This window comes from Aythya ferina (assembly GCF_964211825.1).
Source record: "Aythya ferina genome assembly, chromosome: 15".
Taxonomy (NCBI): domain Eukaryota; kingdom Metazoa; phylum Chordata; class Aves; order Anseriformes; family Anatidae; genus Aythya; species Aythya ferina.
This window is the reverse complement of record NC_140314.1, coordinates 10,687,177-10,708,956: the sequence shown is the minus strand read 5'-3', so window position 1 is coordinate 10,708,956 and position 21,780 is coordinate 10,687,177. Positions and strand designations below refer to the sequence as shown.

Here is a 21,780-nt window from a genome sequence, read left to right as displayed (position 1 = left end):
TCTCTTCCATTTTTTTGGCAACATTACTAGGGTTACACTCACCCTACAATAGTTCTGCAAAGTCTTTTGAAATCATATAGACCTTATGAGCATTGCATCCCAGCCCTTATAGCTGAACAACCAAATCTAAGCTGGGTTTAATGAAAATTTGACTTACTCCTCAAAACAAATAGCTTGGCTCAGGCTCTGAAAATAACATTTTAACTCCTGACAGGTATCATCTTGCCCTTCCATTTTCTCATTTGAATATATTTTTCCTTTTATTATCAATATGGACAGAATTTAAATGACTGTAGTTTTCAGTTTCTGCCAGGCAGAGGAGTAAACCACGTACATTTGGTGATGTTTGTGTGAAGAATAATGTTGCTTATTCATTCATATGTCCACGTATTTTATTGTCATAAATAGGATTCATCCATATGCCCATGCATTGTAAGAGGTAGAATATGATTTGGCAGTGTGATTTTAGCTCAGAAAGGGGTGGCCAGGCAAATTTGTTTGAAAAAGTTCTGTATCCTGGTTTTCATGTTTCTGTATATTCTCCCTGCAGAAATTGCGCTCTGTTGGGAAAATAGACTTTACCAGAGAGGAATAGGAAAGGCTACTTATATTGGCTATACAGGGGTGGCTTTTTGCTGGGGCCAGTATATCTGTCAGAGACGATGTCAACAAACCAGAACCAGTTCTTTGTATTATTTTGGTGCTTTCATTTTTTATTTTTACTGAAGAGAAAATAAAGTTGAGCGTTACAAATGCACTTTCCAATAAGGATAAGGTCACTAGTAAGGGAAAAAAAAAAAAAAAGACTGTCAAGCATTCAACTTCATTCAGGTTTGAGTAACCCAGGCCAAAAAGCTTGTCAGCAGGAGGGGCTGGCTATATAAGTTTTCATAAAGAAGCACTGTAGCACCCCTATTTTAATGCTTGCGATGTTAAAGACTGTAATTTAAAACAAGATTGTTGTTGGGATGTACATAATATTCTAAAGGAAAACATTTAAAAATATGGTTTGTCTTCTGAGGGATCAGAGACAGCCATTTCTCCATGCCTACAGAGCTGTGGTAGTTGTGTGTGCCCTCAGACCGTGGTAAGTGCAAGAGAATGCAGCTTCAATAGAATCCAAGCTGACCTGACTCATGCCCTGTCTGTGGTGGTCTGTAAGCTCAGTAGTGACCAGCTGCTATGGTTTGGCTCATGTGTGGGCAGGGGTTCATGTGTCTATGGCAGTCACGTATCTTGCAGATTTTTAAATATAAGTAGGTTTTCTAGAGTCAGTCAAGAGAAATTCACTCTTCCAGGCCAAATGTAAGCATCTGAAATTTATAATGTGTGCTGGTCTGCCGTTTGTCACTGTGCACTGTAAAGACGGGAATGTACTATCATATACACATCTTCTTGACTGTACTGTACTGTGCTTCTGCTGAGGAGGAAAATGGGTCTGAGAACGTGTGGTTTTAACAAAGCCATGGAGGTGTAAAAATCAACTCCATTCTACCAGCTCTCCTGGTGGAACAAAATGGATGGCAAAAATGTTTTTGATGAAAATCAGGCACTTCTTTTGATTTTAAAATGATTTAGGCATATCCTATATATGACAGAGGACAAAGTCACTGCTGGCTCATGATTCAGATAGAAAATGAAGGAGAATTCCAAGCCAATGGATCAACAGCCCTGGGGCTGCTGGCTCAGAGACAAATGGAAGTGGGGTAGTCTTCCTAAACATTAATGCAAAGTTTGGCAGCCACAGGAAGGCAGGACAGTCAGGCTAGCTCTAGAAACTGAAGCTGAATTTTGCAAAATACTGCTTGCAGTTTATATTGAGGTAGAAGCTACAGAACATGGCAAATTTATTCATACAGCAAGAAGATTTAAAACATTTCAAATCTCAATCTTTGTAGAAGTCTTTCCCTCTGGGAAGATGGGAGAAGGTAAAGCAACACAGGATAAAAACAAGAGATTGATAGCAAATGCAAAACAGAGTGGAAAAGATATGTCTTCATGGCAAAGCTAGATGCTCAACTGTTTCAAGTGGAAGAGAACAGGTCAATAGAGGGACAACAGGCTGGTGACCAGAAGACTTGTGCCTGGCAGGCGACAATATATCACAGTGCACTGGAAGAAAAATGAACAACTGTGCAGTAGTGGCTATGAAAATGCCAAATTGCACAAATAATGTGAGAAGCTGAGAAGGCTTGCATGAGACTATCCCAACAAGACACTCAGTGATGGTGAGAGGCATCTACTAAACTGGTTTAGTTTTGTGCTACATTTAAAGTACCAAATTTAGCAGTATGATAACAATATCAAAATTAACAATGAAGTTGCACCAGATGGTAGAAGAGGGAGTCAGGGCCAGGACTTGGCAAAGAGGTGGAAAAATATTAGCCATCAGTCTGTCTGGATAGTGGCAGGAGGGATGAGATGTATGAGCAACCTGATGGGCAAACAGGATGCTATTTAACAGAATGAAAGCACAGCAGATAAGGGTTATACATATAAAAAGTGGGAGGTAGGTTTGAACACCACAATATGTAGTAATAAAACCTATAGAACTTAAATAGAATGTATAGAATTTAAATGGAATGAACTTGCAGGAGAGAAAAAGCTCAGCAGTAGCATAAGGACTGTCTGCTTAGGTTGGGAGCCTGAGGTAGTATTTGCAGGCTCACAGCTGATCATGAGTAAGTTCTTTAGAACCCTTTCCTTGACTGAGTTTTAGATGAGGAAAAGTCCTTTTTGTTCTGTTTCCTGAAACGTCTCAAGCAGGCTACAGGTCACCTCTCCACTCGGCCTCTGATGGTGCTTGCATCTTTGAAGAGATCCCCATTTCCTCCACAATGTGCTCTGCTTGGAGGCTCCATACTGTTCAGGTTTCACATAGGTCTATTATTCTGCATATGTTAATATTAACTCCATTAAACTAAATGGACTGCATAATTTAATATAGATACTCAATTAAAATAGTTCTGCCAAATGTGAATTGTTGAATATTTTTAATTAGAGGGGATCTCTGGAAGTCATTTAATCCAACCCCACACTCCAACCTAACTTCCAACCTATATCAAAACTACTGGGCCTTGGCAAGTTCAGTGTTATGCCCAAAATAATGTAAGAGAGTTTCTATCACAATTTAAGGAGCCATTTATTTTCACTAATCAGGATGGTGCACAGGTTGCTGAGTGAGGTTGTGCAGTCTCTATTTTTGAAGATTTCCAAGCCCAGAATGGATAATGCCCTGAGCAACTTGGTCTGACACCAGAGCTGGCCCTGCCATGAGCAGGAGGTTGGACTAGAGCCCTCCTGAGGTCTCTCACAGCTTAAATTACCCTGGGATAGGGACCGATGCACCACAGCTAGTATTCTAATCTCCCATCCACAGGCAGGAACTCCAGGCTGAATAATATTCAGATTGTGTAATTTACTAATTTTCTTCCTAATGAACAAATAATCCAAGCACACCCACTTGTGAAAGGTAATCTTATGCTTTCAGATATAAGGACTTTGCTTGGGAGCCTTAATAAAATCCTTCACAGTAAACAAAGTTGTTACAAGTTCAGTTCATTCTTTTGCCATTGCTCTATCTTCTCTGAGATCTGCTTTGAAACATGCTCATCTGTTGGCCCTGTAGACTCCCTGGCAAGCATCCCATTTCTAATGTAATTGGAAAAGGATTTATTATTAGTTTAGATGTTTTTAGGAAGTTGTATCTCAAATTCTTTTTGTCCTGATTTATTGTGTATTTACTTTTAATCAGACAGAAATTGTGATCCCTCCTTTTTTTTCTCTTTTAACTTCAGGTTTTTGAAGGGTGCCCTGTTGCTTGTAGTATCTTCCCTCACCTTGTTATTTCAGCATACCAGGTTTTCTCTGTTCTTACTAAAGTCTTTCTTGACAGTAGAATGCATTTTTTTTTAAGCCCCTGTGTCTTTAAAAAGGCCTTAAAGGGTCTATAAAAAGGCCTTAAGCCACTTGCTAAGATTTTCTGTTTGTATGCCCCTTACCTCTTCTCTTTAATAAGCTGCCTAATTTTCCCATACCACCATTGCTTGAAATTAGCACAACAATATTTGATGTTTTGTCCTTATTGCTAACACAGATGTTGATACTAAGTGTATTGTGATCATCTCTTGGATATGAACATCTCCTGAACTCATCAACAGTAACGTTAAAAATGTTTTCTGGTGTAATGTTCAAGAAAGCCAAGTTGTTTCTCTTCTTATTGACTCTTGGGCTAGCTACTTTAAGAAATCATCAGTGAGGGTGTCAAGTGACTAAGACTCAGCACACTGCCCTGGGAAATTTGCCCAGTCCCCATGAGGCAACTGCAACATCCTGTAAAAGCTGTTTTGGGCCTCAGCATCTCTCCTTATTCAGCAGGGACATTGTCAATCCCTTTGGAACAGTTTATAGCCACCCTTGCAGCACACAAGCTGTGTGAGCCATCCTGCAGCGTGTCCTGCAGTGCCCTTGCTCATCGCGGTTGACTGTTATCATAGAATCACAGAATATTCAGAGTTGGAAGTGATGCTCACTATGACCGAGATGGCTGCCAATTGCCATATCCCCCACAAGACCGTCTCTGTTCTCCAGCAACAGATCTAGGAGGGCACCTTAGTTGGCTCCCTGAGCACCTGCACCAAGAAGTTACCATCTAGGTGCTTTAGGAACCTCCTGGAATTGCTCGTGTCAGCCGTGTGGTAATCCCAGTTGACATCTGGCAACGTCTGGCAACGTGAAGTCCCCCATAAGGACAAGGGGAGTTGATCTCGAGGCATCTCTTAGTTCTGCAAAGAATAATTCATTGGCATTGTCATCCTGGCCTGGTGGTCTGTAATAGACTCCCACAACAACATCCCCTTTATTTGTTCATCCCTTAAGCCTTACCCAGAGGCTCTCAACTTTGCCATCACCAACTTGAAGTTCCACACAGTCCAGCCCCTGCTTCACGTACATCGCCACTCCCCACCTCAGTCCTCCCCCCCTTACTACCCTGTCTGTCCCTCCTGAAGAGCCTGTAACCATCTGTTGCAGCACACCAGCCACAGGACTCATCCCACCAGGTTTCGCTTATGCTGATGATGTTGTAGCTGTGGGACTGGGCCAAGACTTCTAGCTCATCCATTTTATTGCATGTGTTTGTGTAGAAGCACTTCAAATGCGCCTCACTGCACACAGCACCTTGTGGAGCAGACCAAAGGACCTCACTAGCACACAGCCCCTCTGATTCTAGCACGCCATCCCTTAGTTTATCACCGATGGGCCTGGTTTCATCCCTTTCTCCCTGGGAAAAAGGGGGGTTTTATCCCTTTCTGGGGTCTGGCCCCAGTCATTGCGTCTGGCCCTGCTCTGCTGTTCTCCTGCAGGGTCCCGGGTGGGGTCAGGGACTTTAACTCCTCAGAAGCAGCTATTTCTGTGTCAAGAGCTAAATTATAGCCCATACAATAAATGAAACCAAAGTAGGGCTCCATGTGTGGTATTTATGTGGGCAATTTCACTTAACCTTGCCATCTTCGAAGTCCTTTTATACTTTGATTTAGTAATTTATTTATTTTTAATAGTTCAGTTTATATTGAAGACCATAATAGATCTGAACTGAGTAATTTTATGTTTCTGCAGTTTGTTATTCTGATAGCAACAGAATTTCTTCTACATGAGCTCTTTAAAGAGTAAACATCTTTATCTGCAGTGCTTTAGATATTTATTATCTTTGTAGCACTTAGGATACATAACACATTCACAGAAAATTGAAAACAATTTGTAGTCAAAGTAGTGCTTTTGGATAGTTTTTGATTTTTTAAGAAAAAAAATATAACTTTTAAAGAGAAAAAATCATACTTTAGTTATACAGAAAATACTTGAAATGGTAATTTATCAAGTTATAGATCTCAATTCAATTGAAGAGTGAAATGCTGGACAGCATATTAACATCAGCAGCCCTTAAAAACTGCCAACAGTAATATACTTCCAAGGAAATATACTTCACAGGAAAAATTAAGTTATATTCCAGCCAGTTAGTGTTATGGAACAGATAATCAAGTTTCTTGCTTTCTTGTCAGTTGAGTTATAACATGTAACCCCTTTTTTAAAAGTTCATGTATTCAACAGTATCTATGCTGGTCTGCATTCAACAGACTAAATATTTTTTCTTTGAAAACAGGTCTTATCAACATTCCTTCTGTTCTGCTTTTTCAAAGTCCGCAGGAAAACATTGTGTTTAGGAATTACATCCCACCGGTTATAAGCAGCCTAGAAAAAACAAAAACAAACAAACACACAAACAAACAAAAAACAGACTAAAAAGGTGATGCAGGTTTGTACTTTATTTTCATGCAACATCTTTTGATGAAAGTAACAAAGAAGTGAATTTAGAAAGAAATGGAGCCACTTACCACCACACCAAGGAAAAGACACAGAGCAAAGTTCATTAGAACACATTGCTCTTTCCTGCAATTAGTTTTCTGATCCTGCCTTTGCAATGCATGGTCGTGGGAGCAAGATCAGTTATCAAAGACAGCCGTTGCCATGACTGCTACAGCACGATTAACTCTTTCAATGCATGGGAATGAACTAAAAGGATTGACTGATGGCAGCTCCCTTCAGCAATGTCACCATGTTACTGGGTGTACGGATGGCAAAATAATTGCTCTTGTTCTATTCCTTAATTTTCAGGCTTGGCAAAATGCAGCACGTACTTCAAAGTTGGAAACTTTCCAGGTACTTTCAATCAGCATCTCAAAATTTGTTTCAAGTCTCCACAGACACAAACAGGAATATCCTGATGTAAATGTTGTCTTGCTAAGATTGCACCAGCACTTAAACATTTCCTTTCTGTCTCCCTGTTGTAATAGTATTCCATGTCTCTTTTGTTTAATATTGTCTAGGCATTTTGGTACAACTGTTTAACCACTTTATTGGCAGTGAGGAAGGTCATAAAATCTGTTATTGCAAGTGGGAAAGAAACATATGCACTATGTTTAATATGCTGAAAATATCTATTACAATAATGTTTTAAAGGCATTCTCATTCAAATTAACAAGCCTTTTCTTTCCCTGCTTTCCTGTTTCCTTAAATAATTGCCAATACTGCAGTAATGCAACAAAGTCAGGGGGAAAAGAGATAGGAGAGGTGCAAAGGCTGCTCATGGATTGGACAAGCAACAGATCGGTTTCCTGTATGGAAACACCCTTTTGGGGCACACTAGAAACCAAGACACTGAACTCATCCCAGCCAATGGGGAATAAAATAAGGACAGATGGAAAGCACAGGAGCTCACTAACCCAGCTTTATCACCGAGACTTCGGTAAGGGGGAGCTATTTCAAAAATATGAGCGCTGGGCAAAGCCATCTGGAGATGTGTTTAGAAGAGAACCGGTAGGCATGCTCGGTTGAACACCAACTCTCCTGCTCACCTGGCCATTGCGCCCTGCCACCCGCTGCCAGCTCAGTCAGTCACTGCTTGCCTTCCCCTGCATCCTCCCAGCTCAGCCTGGCAGCAGAACTGGCTGGGCCTTCCAGCACTAATCGGGTTAGGCCATGCATGCCACCTCCTCCTCTTTGCTTCCCAGTCCTCTTGCCTGGGACTCGTTGTACGAAGTATTTGCAACTAGGCTTTTCCCCATCTATTAGCCGCAACCTGACTATCAACCCTGAGCTAGCGCACAGAACTTCATACCCTACAATCTGCTACTAATTCAGCCCTACCAACCTGATCGTTATTAACAATAATCAATAGGTCCTAGTATTGCTAGGAATGAAACAAGCAACCCCGCTGCAGCACGAAAGTGGGGATCTGGCCAGGAAGCAGGTGCGGAGGCAGGGAGGCTGTGGAGCCATAACTGCCTGGATGGGAGCAGCCGGAGCTGGGGCCGTCGCTTTCACTGTTTTCGCGGTGCTTTGTTGCTACCTGGTGGTCTGATGCAGCCTTGCAAGGATGCAATGCCTTCCCCTGCCCTGCTACCTACCACAGGTCTGCTACCCAGGTGTTAAATGACTTGTCTTGGCAGTGAGAGCCATAACTGCGGTATATGTAAAACAGCTAGAGCTGTTATCTGTATTTAGCAGGAATTTTTCTTCATCTTTTGAGATTTCCTTCCTTAACATGATGACGAGATATCCGGAAGAAAACGGTGTCATCAGGCCTGAAATAGCCACAGACATGGTAATGCTGGGCTGCTTGATAAATCCTTCCTGATATTCTCCTGCTAGCCAAGGTAAGCACTCCAGTTGCTACCCACCCTGGCCTTCATGGCCACAGAGACAGGTTTGCCCTGTGTGACATAGTCAGCATCTTGCTTCAGCTGTGGGGATGAACCACGAGACTGGCAACAGGCCAGCCCTGGCCTGAACAGCCCCGGCCACATGATTTGCACATCTTTTTGTCCTTCTTTCTGTTTCTTTTCCCATTTCTTGAGCCTACCTTTCTCTACCTTTGCTCCCTGCTAGGCACTCATGAAACCCTGCCATCCCTCATGGTGCTGTAAGTTTTATTCTCACCATACATTGCTATCTGTCACATGTAGCAAATTCTCATGTCACAACCACTCATTTTCAACATTATTTCCAATAAGCATAACCTCAGTTCAGGGTCTGATACCATTTTTTTCCCTGTTTGTTCCAGCTGTTTAGCCATCTAAGAAGCTCTTGCTGCTTATTTCATCACAGGGTAATTTCTTTGAAAAATACTGAGGCAAAAATGTTGACAGTGAAGTGGTTTGGGCTTAAGGGATTAAGGGGCTTAAGGGACCCCTACACTTATTGCTCTGGTGAACTGGTGCCTGAAGAGTGGGCTCTACCTTGGGGCCATCCATGTGGCTGAGAAAGGTGAAGGGAAGATGAGTTAACCTTTGTCTGCTCATAGGTATGGATATGAAGGGAAAGTACAGAAACTGGCAGTTGTCACCTGTGGCCTTTACTGGCTTTTCTGTAGGTGGATGAAGGTGTTATGAAGACGATGAGAGCAGGCCACATGTTTATACACAACGCTTTTTTCACAGCAGTTTTTATACACAAAGATAACGTTGCTGCTTGTTGGTACTCTGAGGACACCTGCTGAAGCATGATCTGCCAGGTCTGTTTAGAAGATGTTTCCACAGGATCAGGGATTTTTTTTGGGGTGTGTACTAAAGTGTTTCTTGAATCCAAAGTCGGAGAACCTCTTCTGAAGGCATCACACACACCATCAGATCACATTGCTCAGCTTCTTCATTCCCACACAGTATCAGCTGGGTGGGGGGCTCTACTGCTTTCTGTAAAACAAATACACTCATTCAAACACCCTCAGACTGATGAGCTAGTCTGTCTATCTTTCACCTCTCCACATAAACCTCCTCTCATCCTGCCTGCCACAACTGTGCAGAGACCCAGTGGTCAAATCACAACCACAAAAGCTCCTGCCTGCATTCTCCCTTGACCTGTACAGTATATTTAAGCTACTGATTTTGATATACTCCTCCTGGGTGAGCAAGACAAGAGGCTGCTCTTGATAACTGTTTTATCCTCGCCGAGGAGTTAAGAAGCTAGATGTTGATGCCAGAGGACATGGAGCTGTATTGCCAGTGACACAGCTGTTTTGTTCCGGGAGCAGCTGGTCAGGCAGGGTCAGCCCATGCTTTACAAGCTGCTTCCTGCAAGCACCAGGAGCATTGTCCCCACTCAGGGCTCTAGGCCAAAGGCAGTGACAGCCATGCAACCACCTCATGTGGGCTGCTTCATCCCTACAGCTCAGCTGACTGGTCATACAGACTTTCTGCTGTCCTGTTTCTGAAGTTACGATATGGCGTGCTTCTCTTTCCCCTGGACACCAGCTCTGCCATCACACTGGAACAAACAAGTCTTCATATGCATGTGTCTGCTTTTTTTTTTTTTTTTTTTTTTGCCTGCCCCATGCTTCTGTGAATATACATCACCCTAAAAACAATAAAGCAAAACAAAAAACTTACCAGTGTGTCTGGCAGGACAGCAATGGGGCAGCAGGAATACTGAAAGATTTTACTTGTTTTCCAGGCAAGGAAAAGCAGGGTCAAAGCTGCCAGAGCAAAGCCAGCAGAGGATATCATGGCAGTAACGAGCCACAAGGATCTGCCACCTAGAAAAAACAGAAGCAGCAAAATTTATCAGACTGTGAGGAGAAACTACTCAATGCAACCATACTCTGCCCTCTGCAGTTGCCCTTCCCACCCCCTCTGGTGAAATTTTTTGTCAGCCCACTCCACATAAGGATACCCTTGCCACTGTAGGGGCCTGCACTCCCAAGTCTTCCTTTTTCACTTCCCCCAAGGAAAAAGTGGGTAGCAAATTTATAAAGAAGACAGGAGATAATGGCTGTAAACAAAAATAAGAGATGCTGGGATATCCTCCTGGGGCATGACTACACAAAGGGAAGAGGCAGGAAGGCTGGCTGTTACCTTGTGCCCTCACGCACTGTGTCTGGCTGAAGCTACTGCTTCTGTTGATCGTCTCGACGTATGTCTGAGCTTTTACACAATAATCATGTCCTGCCTCCATGGTGTCCAGGTGAACTGTGGAGCTGACATCTTTCACCATCTTCCAGTGCATCTGCCATAGGCCCAGGAAAGAGAATATCAGAATGTAGGGCAAGGACCTAAATAAGAGCAGGATTCCTAATATAATGCTAGCCCAGACTTTACTGGGAGAAAAGGAAGGAGAATAACAGGAGCAGGAGGTGTCACAGAGGATTGTGTGAATAAGAGGAGATAGAAAAACAGCAGACTAAGAAGCACAGCTGAGTGCAGAATGAGACCACACATGCCTGGAAGACTAGGAGGGGATGCAAAGAGAGAGTCATGAGCCAAAGACTGGTGTTCAGCCAGAACACTAGACCATGACTTACTCCCCAGGCTTGATGACTGATCTGGGACCAGGGTTTTTGTTGGGATGCCAATATCATGCCTGTTCTAGCATGATATGAGAAGGCTGCCAGAGATACACTGTGATAGGGGTGCAAGAGCTGCACCACGATTAGAGCACAGAGAGGGGATGGACTGGGCTAGTGAGGAGTGAGTGCATTTGGTGTGCGCAACTGTAACACGTTCCAGTACAGTTTAAACAGCAGATGAACCTGACCTGAATTTCTTGTAACCTGATTTTCTTGTAGCAAATACAACTCCATGAACTGCTAGCAAGATGAAGTTGCTATTCCCAGCCTGCCCGGTCATGGGAGAACAGGTGAAAATTAGTTGCTTCTAAATCTTGGTGTGATGCAGAGGCAAAGCCTGTGCTCACAGGAGGCTTGATAAGCCTTCACCATCACATACACATTATATCTGCAAGCCAGTAAGGCTCTTCTAGCAGGGCAAAGTCCGTCTCTTCATCAAAATATCTTTCTCCACAGAAACATGACCTTGACAGCCATTAGTTTGAAAAGATCAGATATGTCCAATGTGACAATTATTAAAACATTAGAAGATTAAAAGATCTGGACATGCACTAACCAGTAAACCTCATGTTTGTGACAGTCCAGTTTGTAGAATCTATTATGAAGTTTGTAATTAATATTTAGGTGATTAATATTATATATCGAAGAAAAGTAGTGGTTCATTTGTAAAAGGAAAGTAGACACAAGCCTATAGGATGCTTTCTAATGTTTAAGCTCATGGGCTAGGTTCAACTCAGTTACTTGGATTTCCAAAAGGTAGTCAAGATTCATTTCAAAAGCCTATTAAACTAACAGCCATGGAATAAGAAAGCATTAGGGCTCTGGGTGCACTAAGCAGGCTACAATTGTCCTGGCCAGCCTGAAGCACAGAGGAATATGGCATACATGGCCTCTGGGCAGGTCCTCCAGCTTCACAGCAGCACCTTGGACTTGAAAAACAGACCCGGAGAAATGTTTGTATGCTTCCACTCTAAATCACATGGGCTTTCTGTTTGTGCCCAAAATCCAAGCGTAAAACTCACCCTACTCTCCTGGCCTTTCTTCCAGTAGAGGACACAGAACTGAAAGGCAGGCCCCATGTCTTTCAGCTCCACTAGTAAATGATACCCATCTGCTATGACCTTCATTGGAGGTGGGGTCAGGGAAGCTGCCAACAGAGAGAGAGCACTGTTATCACACCTGAGGCAAATCTTCAAATAAGTCTTCCTTTTCCTAGCTAGGAGAGCAGGATAGGGTCCTTACCATGACTGTCCTTCAGCTCCACCATGAGCATGGTAATATTAATCTGGTTGCCTCAATGGGGCAGAAACATTTCTCTACGCTACTCCCCGTTTGTCTAGATACTGCAGGAGATTTGGAGCAGGAGGAAGACGGTGACTGTCATTGTGAAGGGGAGTTTGGCAATAGGTGAGTTGCACAGACTTGAAAGGTTTTAAATTTTATCTGGTGGAGGAGGTGTCTGGCCTGAGGGTCCCATGTGATCAACAGCAGCAGAACCAGCTGGGCAACCAGAAATTGAGACACCAGATCAGGCCTGTTCTTCTGCTTTTGGGTATTATCTTAGCTCTAATATACAAAACAGGAACTGTGAAACCACTGCTCCTTCATGGGAATTTTGGCAGTTATTCAAAGGTGAAAGGGAAAGTACCGTAGGCCTCGGGTTAATTCAGTCAGTTCACATGAATCCAGATTTTGTTTCAGTATCTATATGTTTTTAGAAATAGTTGGCTGGGCTGACTATCTGCTGCGACGTGTTTTTATAACTAGTATGCAAGTAAATCTGTTGGTGATTTGCTTAATGCTTACTCTGATATTCAAAGTTTGGTTTGGTCTGGGTTTCTGCTGTGAGGAATACTAACTAGTGAAACAATCAGAATAAGTCAAGCATGGATGAAACTACACACTGCACCTTTGTGATTCAAAGCAGTACAGAGATCATATTTGCACCACTTACCTATGTGATTCTTTACTACTCTGTTATAGCTGAAATTGGTTTCAACCTCTTTGCTTTCAAGAAAGGAAAGAGAACATACAAAACATACAGAAGAGATGTTCTTAATAGAGTTTGTTCTTACACACAGTGAATTGCCAGTAATGCTGAAGAGTAAGAACACGTAAAGTATGCTCATGATGACTGTGGTGCAAATGGGAGGCCTGGAAAACTGCTTTGTGTTTTTAAATCAAAAGCTGATAAGCTGCTTAGCATGATCATGTCTCAAGGAAAAAAAAAGTGAAAACACCGTTTGAAGGTTAAAAATAACATTGACTTAATGTATTATCAAATGAACACTGCAAGACACAAATACTAACCAAACAGGAGCATTTAATACTTATCTCTTGTGCTGGCACAATGGATGCCAACCAAATGAACTTTGACAAATGAAGAACTAAAATCAACTAAACTGCTTGTTTTAAGGAAGGTCTGTTAAAACTGTTTTCCATGTACTGCCATACTTTATGTATATCTATACCCAAGGCTTTGAGGCTAGAGCTTTTTTAGTCTAGAAGTACTGTGGTTTGTGCTGGTGCTCTGTCTGTCCATAAATCACACACACAACTTGCAGGCTGTGCTTTGAATTCCTTAGTTCCTACTAGACTCAATGCCAGTTTTACTAAGAGACACCAAAGTAAAGGCAGCAAAAACGTATAGGCACAACAACTTTATAATGCCTTTTCTGTCTCCTTTGTTCACATATTCACATTACAGCCCATTGCAAGCTGTATCTTCATAGATTTCACAGTTTAGCAAGAGGACTGTACTGGGGTCTCTTAAGATGCTGGACCAAACTGTCAAACGCTTCATTGTACTGGGAAGCCTCCGTGATGCCTTAGTACAGGGAAAGGGTATAAAGGTAGTTCTAGGTGGCCACTCTGGAGAACTCACAAATAGGCCTTGACACAATGTGCACAAACCATGAGGCATTTTTACTGTTTACCACAAAGATGAAAGGACAAGCAGGTCCCCTCAAAAGACTCATTTAAACATAAAGTGTACTTGTTATGCAAGGTGGCCACTGAACGTGTAATACCGCTGAGGATAGCTGTCACGCTTCTGGACATGGCCAGACAAGTCCACAGCAGTGTGGTGGGTTCTTCCCTTCTGTGGCTCCCCCTGAGCTCAGAAACAGCTCTGGCCACTGATAAGGGCTTTGATTGAAAACAAGTCTGAACATTACCTACAGACTGTACCTGCCTGAGATCCTACCTAGGAACTATGTCCCAAGGTTGTCTAAGTCCTAGGCCAAATAGACTCTGGGTAGCCTGTTCTCAAAGTGAGGGGAGGACCAAAACCATAGTCAGGAAAGAAAAAACTTCATTGTGCCACATCTTCCTCAGTGATGGTTAAAGGTGGGGTTTGGGTGTAGACTTGGGATCAGACTACAACAGGGTTTATGAAGGTGCCAGCTGAAGGAAACAAGTTGAGGACCTAAGATGCTGGGGAGCTGGAGGGAGGAGTTGCTTGGATGCTGATAAATGGATGTGCAGCACACCAACCTCCTTGTGGCAACCAGGATGAGAACTGCCCAAAGCCACTGTTTAAGTCCTAAAAGATGCTGATGGCTCCAGCACTTTGGGGAATGAAAAATTCTAGTCTTCTATATGAGGGTCCTCCACTGTCTGCAGTAAGTCCTTCCGCAATGCTGTAGCTGGCAGGAGCTGATCAGGTAGAGCTGCTCACAGAAAGGTGAGATGCTCCAGTCAGTGGCAGAACTATGGGGCTAAGCTGAAATCTTCAACTGTTTAAAAAAACTGCTGTCTAAATTATTATTTGCTGTAGGAAACTGTAAGGTCCCTGAATGATGGGGTCTGTTGCATTGCAATCTATACTGTAGGAACGCTACATTATCATCCTTCATGACCACTTGTCAGATAAACCACTCCACCAGTCAGGGCATTACTGAAGGACAGAACTCAGAAATGAACATAACTGATGTAGCTTAACTCAAATAGCAGGACTTACTTGTGATGCGATTGAAGAAACCCTTCAGGGTGCCCCATTGTGATCTTCGAGCACCAGTGTCTGCCCTTACACGCAGATTATAGGCCACAGTGGCTGAGATATCCTCTGTGATGTTACACACTGTAGCTGTGATGAGTGAACACTCACAGATGGGGATCCAGCTCTCATTAGCATACTCACGTTCATACTCCCTGGGGAAAAGAAAGGGAAGGGAAAGGAAGGGGAGCTGGCCTCTTTTCAGTTGTGCCCAGCAACAGGACAAGAGGCAACGGGCACAAACTGAAGCACAGGAGGTTCCAGCTCAATATGAGGGGGCACTTCTTTACTGGGAGAGTGAAAGAGCACTACAACAGGTTTCCCAGAGAGGATGTTCAGTCTCTTCAGTCCTTCTGTGGAGATATTCACAACCTGCCTGGGTGCCATCCTGCGCAAGGTGCTCTAGGTGACCCTGCTCTGTGGGGGGGGTCAGACTAGATGATCTTCAGAGGTCCCTTCCAACCCCACCCATTCTGTGGTTCTGTAATATGTTTAAAAGACTAACACTGAATACATCTCTTTCCTCTTCTAAATAAACTGTCACTTAACTTCCTAATTTTTGAATTCTTTGGTCAGAAGTACTTTTCGTATGTAGGGTTAATGAATACCATGGATTACCCAGGTATCTATTAACAATCATCTCAAGCATAGCCTGTAAGCAGCCTCAGCATTAGACCATAAATTAGTTTTTTTCCACTCATGATCAACAGTGCTGGAGTATCAAACTTCACAGAACTTCTCTTAAACTTGTGATTTGAACAGTGTTCAAGAAATCTGAACTGTGCAGAACTGTAAGTCTGAGTAAATAGTGCTGAAAGAACAAAGAATTAAAAACAACATCAAAACAGAAGCCAGAAGTTACCCCTGAAATTCAACAGAGTATCTCACAGTTTCACCCTGGATGGTCACAGGACTCCATGTTAAGAAGTGTCTCATGTTGGTAGAAAGAATAGAGATATTCTGAGGTGAGGGCAGCAGAGCATCTTCACCTAAAATTCCAAGAAAATAAATAAATAAATAAAGACTAAAAAGGTACATGAATGTAGTGGGAGGAAAAAAAAAAAAAGGAAGAATTGTGCAAAACTGTGTTTGCATGAGAAATTCTCTGTTTCACCACTGCCACTTCAGTGTTTGAAAGTATTTTATAAAGAAATGACAATCAAAGAGCAGGTGACAGAGCAGTTAGGCTGGTACTGCTTACAGTAAGGCAAAGCATGCCTTTTCATTAATTCAGAGGTTTTAATTATATCAATAAAACAGTGAGAAAAGGTCAAGCTTTTAGAAAGCTGTCCTATTTGATTTAATGAAGACTGCTTCAATGGACAATTCCCATCAGGGTTATAAATGTACCGCTTCTTTTAAGGCTTGACTGGTCTGGACACTTGTAGAAGATCTTGGCTCTGGTACAGAGCCTTTTCTCATGTGGCAGGATTTTAATAGTGTAAGTGCTTGTAGGCTGTAATCAAATTACCTCATTAATTTCTTGGATAAACTTATTCAGTGGACTAATGAAGTTATAATGTTTCTCTCCAAGATCAGCAAAGCAGAAGTTTGGGATGGTGCCTACATTAAAGTTTATGGATTTTATCCTATGACATCTTAATGTAAAATTCTTAGCAGTGTTTGGACCAGAGTACCGAAGGCAGTCTTCCCCACAGGTGCATCCTGCACTACACTAGGGGAACAGTCTTACCTCTGTTCCGCCACTTTTCAGTCCCAAGAAAATTATGTTCTCTCTGCTCAGTGGGGAATGGTTCCCAGGGAACCACTGAAAGGGAAGAATGGATGGAGTGGTTTTAACCAATCCAGTGTAGCAGTGGTGATTTCAACACTCTTCTAGAAACAAGGTAATTACTCTGACACAATATATCTATGTTATGTAGAGATTGTTTCCTTTATAAGTCTTTTTATCTATTTATTTAATTAGATCTGTTTCTCTTAGTGAGGTCTGTCTTATATTAATCTTTCACTGTCATTAAAAGAGGGTGCCTTCTAAGCTGAGATTATAAAGTTAACCAGTTAATGTCAATTCTATCCAGGATCAAAACCAGGTTGACGAGTCCATGAGCAACATTTTCATGGTGATTATTACCCTACAGCACTGGAACAACAACTCTTCTTTCTGCCATTAGAATATTCCTCATATTCATATATTTATAAAAGCATTAATAATATGGGGAGAAGATGCCAAATCAATTGTGATTCTTTGGCAAAAGTTATTTGAATCTGTTTACATAATGCTCGGCCATTCTTTAAACTAAATGCCAGAAATCTCTGGGATCTCCTTGCCACTTAGATAATGGAAGACTCACAGTCTGCTATGTCAGTATTTCTACCACTTCTGGCTGGGGGTCCCTGCTACTGTCAAGACACTTTGTCTCAATCACTGATTTAGTTTCTTGGTCCATTCTCTATACTTCTTGACATTTTGGTTGTATACTACTATTTTTCCTTGTACTCTTGTTTCCATGTGAATTTCTGGAGTTGGCATACTGAAGTGTGTGAATTACCTAACAGACTTTAATTACATGATTGGGCACCAGTTTGTCCACATGACTCACATACGCAATGATGTTCCAGGTCTGAACAGAGGTAGCTTGCACTGGGTTGCTTCCTAATTTTTAAACCCTTGACTTTAAGACTTTTGGGGATATATAGTTTGTTGTATTCAGTAGTACAGAATCTTATCTCACTGTATTTTCTAGATACCATTTTTAAAATAAGAGGGTATTTCTGAATTGGGATATTTACCTTTTAATAGCTGCCAAACTATTTTTATTTCTTTTATGTGGTTGAGATCAATCTTCATTTCATGGCTACACTTACCTTATTACACTGCATTCCTAGTTTGCTGACAAAATCTGTGACAGTTCTATGTACAGTGAAGCCTGTTCCCTCACTTCACCTGAACCACAAAAGTTCATATACAGACACTAAGGTTTCTTTTTTCCTTTCATTAGGAAAAGCTCTGGGCCAAGTAACAGTTTGTGTTTCTATAAAAACTTCACTGATTTGTTTCTCTTTGGTATTAATAGTTTTAGGGATGGGCCCAAAGGCTGCTGCTGGGAAGAACTCTTCTCCAAGAAAGGAAAGATATATGAAAACCTAATACTCATTTGTGTTTTCTACAGAATACACTTGCTGATTTTTAGAGGGCCGCATACTTGTGAACTTTTCTGTGGAAACCCATAGAACACAGCAGTTGTTCAATCAGTGCCATTGAGATTTTGTGCTACAGTGTCAGAAAACTAAGCTTCCAGCACTGTAGGTAAGGCAATAGTTGTGGGGAATAGTGTTATGGACATACAATTCAAACGAATGGTGCACTTCCTGGGACATCTGCCTTCAGATGGAGAATTGTATCCCTAGGGTAAGATTTCATAAGCAACACAAAAAAGATATATGCGCAGACATAACTATACATACCTTTTGTGTGTGTGCATATAGTTGTTACATGTAAAAATGATAAAATGTCATGCTTGTAAGGTTAAGGAATTAAATAACAAATACACTACAGTGAACCTTAGCATTCCTGTTTAGTATACGATTGTATATACAGACATGTTTGTAACTGCATTACCATGCCCTACTGCAACTACAGTGAACGTCCCTCGGGAACTGAATCAAAAAGGTGTAATGCTGAAACTTGAGATCTTTTCATTTTGTACACAAATTAAAAGGGGGGTCTTGAGCAATAAATGCAGTGATGCACTTCCTTCCTTTCTGCCTGAGACCCAGAGCACCCTGAATACAAAGCCTAAACCAAAGGGCTGGATGGGAACTATGCTGTTTTCTAACCTGGTGTCAGCTCTGGACAGCCACAGGAGTGCTTTTAGATTTTCAATCAAAAATGTTCTTTGCTGAGAAAGGCCGCTAGGAGGCATAAGTCTTCATGTGAAGGCCAAGGGAATGGGGGACACTCAGTGGAAAGTTCTCCCACCTTTCTCTCCCACTGTCTGTCACAACATGGAAGGCAGAATTGGATGAGTATCAGTTTGGAGAAGGCTGGTGGACTCTGCAGACACAAACAGCATGGCTTCTAGGCAGAAACATCACACAGCCTTAGTAATAAAAAACATAGTAAAAATAAAAATGGATTATCTGAAGAATAATTGACTGGTTCTGCCATCTATTCAAAAAAAAAATACATATTTGCTACAATGGTCCCTATTCCACAGAATAAACTTTCAGAGAACATGAAAGTTAGAGCTGAGGCAATGTTTTTCCGTATCAAACAACTAAGAGTTATAAATAAGATTCAAAGTGTTTTGCTGTCCAAGCAAGCTGTACAATTACTACTTCTGAGGCTGAGAACAAAATGTGTCAAAACACAACTTGAATTCAGGAGCTGAGATGCCACCCTTAGAAGACAACCCTGAGCATAACCTGAGTACACTTGCAAGCCATGTCTCCAGAGGACTGACCACTGCAAAAGCATGGCAGTGTACTCAGGAGACCCTGCAGCAACACAACTTCTGGATGTATTTGGAGACCAGCTTTTGCTCGGAGAATCAGATTGCAAAAAGTACAGCCTCCTTCTAGGGCACACAAGCCCTTCAGTGAAGATCTTTGAGCCTGTAATTAACGCTTTATAAACCTCTCCTGCACCCACTCCACCAGTAGGGCACACCCCTGTACCCAAGGACACCAGCATTGAGAGGTGACTTGAAAGTTCAGCTTCTCACAGAACAGCAAAAGAGTGGAGGCAAATACAGCATTGGGATGTTATTTCCTTCAAACTGAAATTTCCTCTTAGGTTTCAGAAATTACTTGTAGAACATAGAATTTATCGGTTGTCTTTTTCACTTACTTATTCTAGTATTAATTTTAGACAAAGAATTAAAATTCAGGATCACGTGACCATGTGTTATTTAGCTTAAGTTTTATAGAGGCAGGTTTAACGAAAAGACAAAAGAGTTTTTGTTTCTCACCCCTTGGATTTTGGCTTTGACTAAAGTTATTTTAGTGATTACCTGTGAGATTAGGTGCAATCAGAGCGCAGAGGAAGAAGCAGGCGAGATTTGGGAATGTTTTGCTCCTGCTCATCACCTTCTCCCTCGTTCATCCCCTGCTGCGCAGCTCAAAACATTCCCTTCCTAGGCAGGGAGCCCTGTCTGAGCCGGCTGGGCTGCGAGCGAAGCAGAGACTCTGGGAACCATCTCAGCCAGAGCTTCTGTGCTGCCTGAGCCAACACTGAAGATGTGTGTACACTGTTGGTGTGGGTGAAGTTACAGGGAGTGGCAGGGGAATTCGATGCCAGCATTTCTTTGCAGGTCTGCACAAATGCTTACCTAGGTGGCATGATGCCGTTTCATTTAGCAATTACATGTATTAAACAAAACAAGGAGGAAATGGGATTAATTGGATATCTTCATGTAGTTTATACATGTATAGCTGTAAATGTCTGTTTTTCTGCTCAGCCCCCAAAGTGGGTAAATCCTGATGCTTCCTAGCACCACAACAGCTCCCCAGTAAATAGTAAGGCATGCCTGTAGCCTCACACCTTGCACAAACAACTGGTGAAGGACTGCGTACCTCTGGGCTACCAGAAAGGAAGTTTTTTGTCTAATTTATCTTTGAATATTTTTAAAGCTGCTATGCTGGGATGTGCTGAAGAGGATGTTTTGTTTTCAGATCTGATTTGGTGTGGGCACGTGAATCTCAAGGTTTTCCTGTCTTCCAAGACCCATTGTTCTCTATCTTGCCAGGAGCAAAGGCAGGCTCCTTTGCAGAGCTGCATAGAAACCTAAACAGCCTGCTGGCTCCGAGGCTCCTGCAGCAGCTACCTTTGTTCTTGCAAGTCTGGTTTCTTCAGTGACCAAGGGAAAGACAATGTTCAAATGGAAGATTTTTATGTTCTGCAAAAGGCCATGTAAATTAAATAAAACCCTGACTGTACAGATGATTGGGGGGAGGGAAACTCGATCAAAAGTTTTTAGCTCTGATGAAAGTGAGTATTAGAAAACTTTCCCATAAAACCCCTTCCTCCCTCCTACTGTTTGCATTCCAAAAGTTTTTTGTTTTTTTTTTTTTCCTTTTCTTTAAAAAATGATCTCCTTTTGGATACCTTGTTACTACAGGTGTTGGTCAAAACATGTTTAGTCCACATTTTCTTAGAAAATAAATCATCTTTATTTATTTAGTAAAGAATGAAATTAGCATTCCTTTAATCACAGGTTTTCCCATTCTCTTGCATGGAGGAAAAGCACAATTCATTAACACATGCATCCAATGTAAATTAGTAAACTTCCTCATCTTTCATGTGTTCTGACATCTTTGAAAACGATTGTTTTGTTTCATCTTAGTGCATCATAAATCTCTTCACTGGAAGAGCACGAGACCCATTTTTCTCTGTGTCCTCACAATGGTTGGCTGTACTCGCCAGGCCCCCAGACTGTGGCAGCCTGGCAGAGCTGCTCACTGTCCTGAAACTCAGTGGGTGCCTCTGGCTGAAATCAGATGCCAAAATCCATCGATGCTTCTGTTTGTATGAAGAAAAAACAATGCAGCCCACTTCTTCTGATTTACTTCTAGCACAGTTGTAATTTAACATGTTTTTAATTTTGGTATGATCTTTTATTTGACTTGGACTGACAGATGGGCTGCATTGTTTTTTCTTTTTCTTTTCTTTTTTTCCTGTCTTTTTTAGTATTACTGTTCTTCATCTGAGTAACAGTATTAAAGTATTCAGCCTGTTAAAATTTAGGTATTTGCAGCAGGTTGTAGAGTTCTTTGAGATGTCCAACCATGAAGCTATTTGTTAGTTTCCTGTGAAACGAAGCCACACGTAATATGCACAGTCATAGTCTTAATTTATGAAGGTAGCAATCTGGTGAATGCTCTATAAAGGCATTTCTTTAAAGACAACAACAAAAAAGGTCTTTAATCA

General features: G+C 41.9%; 2 protein-coding genes across 2 annotated transcripts in view; one reads left to right on the top strand and one right to left on the bottom strand.

Annotated features, from left to right (window-relative positions):
* The window catches only part of LOC311445215 (uncharacterized protein), a 71,616-nt gene that overhangs the window by 44,021 nt on the left and 5,815 nt on the right, over positions 1–21,780 (top strand). The gene's annotated exons all lie outside the window — the stretch shown is intronic.
* On the bottom strand, positions 8,623–20,068 carry IL20RB (interleukin 20 receptor subunit beta). The gene is made up of 7 exons (XM_084537073.1): positions 19,865–20,068; positions 15,754–15,880; positions 14,856–15,046; positions 11,917–12,041; positions 10,404–10,554; positions 9,939–10,084; positions 8,623–9,245 (listed from the first exon to the last, which is right to left on the bottom strand). The coding sequence occupies exons 1-7, from the start codon at positions 19,935–19,937 to the stop codon at positions 9,120–9,122; spliced, it is 939 nt and encodes a 312-aa protein (XP_084393199.1). The 5' UTR covers positions 19,938–20,068; the 3' UTR covers positions 8,623–9,119.

What these genes read in the sequence shown, in the direction of transcription:
- IL20RB (XM_084537073.1), bottom strand. Translation starts at nt 19,937, where the DNA reads ATGAGCAGGAGCAAAACATTCCCAAATCTCGCCTGCTTCTTCCTCTGC. An exon ending in GATTGCACCTAATCTCACAG is followed by an intron (nt 15,881 to 19,864) that starts GTAATCACTAAA and finishes TTGGAATTTTAG; the next exon opens with GTGAAGATGCTCTGCTGCCC. An exon ending in TACTCTGTTGAATTTCAGGG is followed by an intron (nt 15,047 to 15,753) that starts GTAACTTCTGGC and finishes TCTTTTCCCCAG; the next exon opens with GGAGTATGAACGTGAGTATG.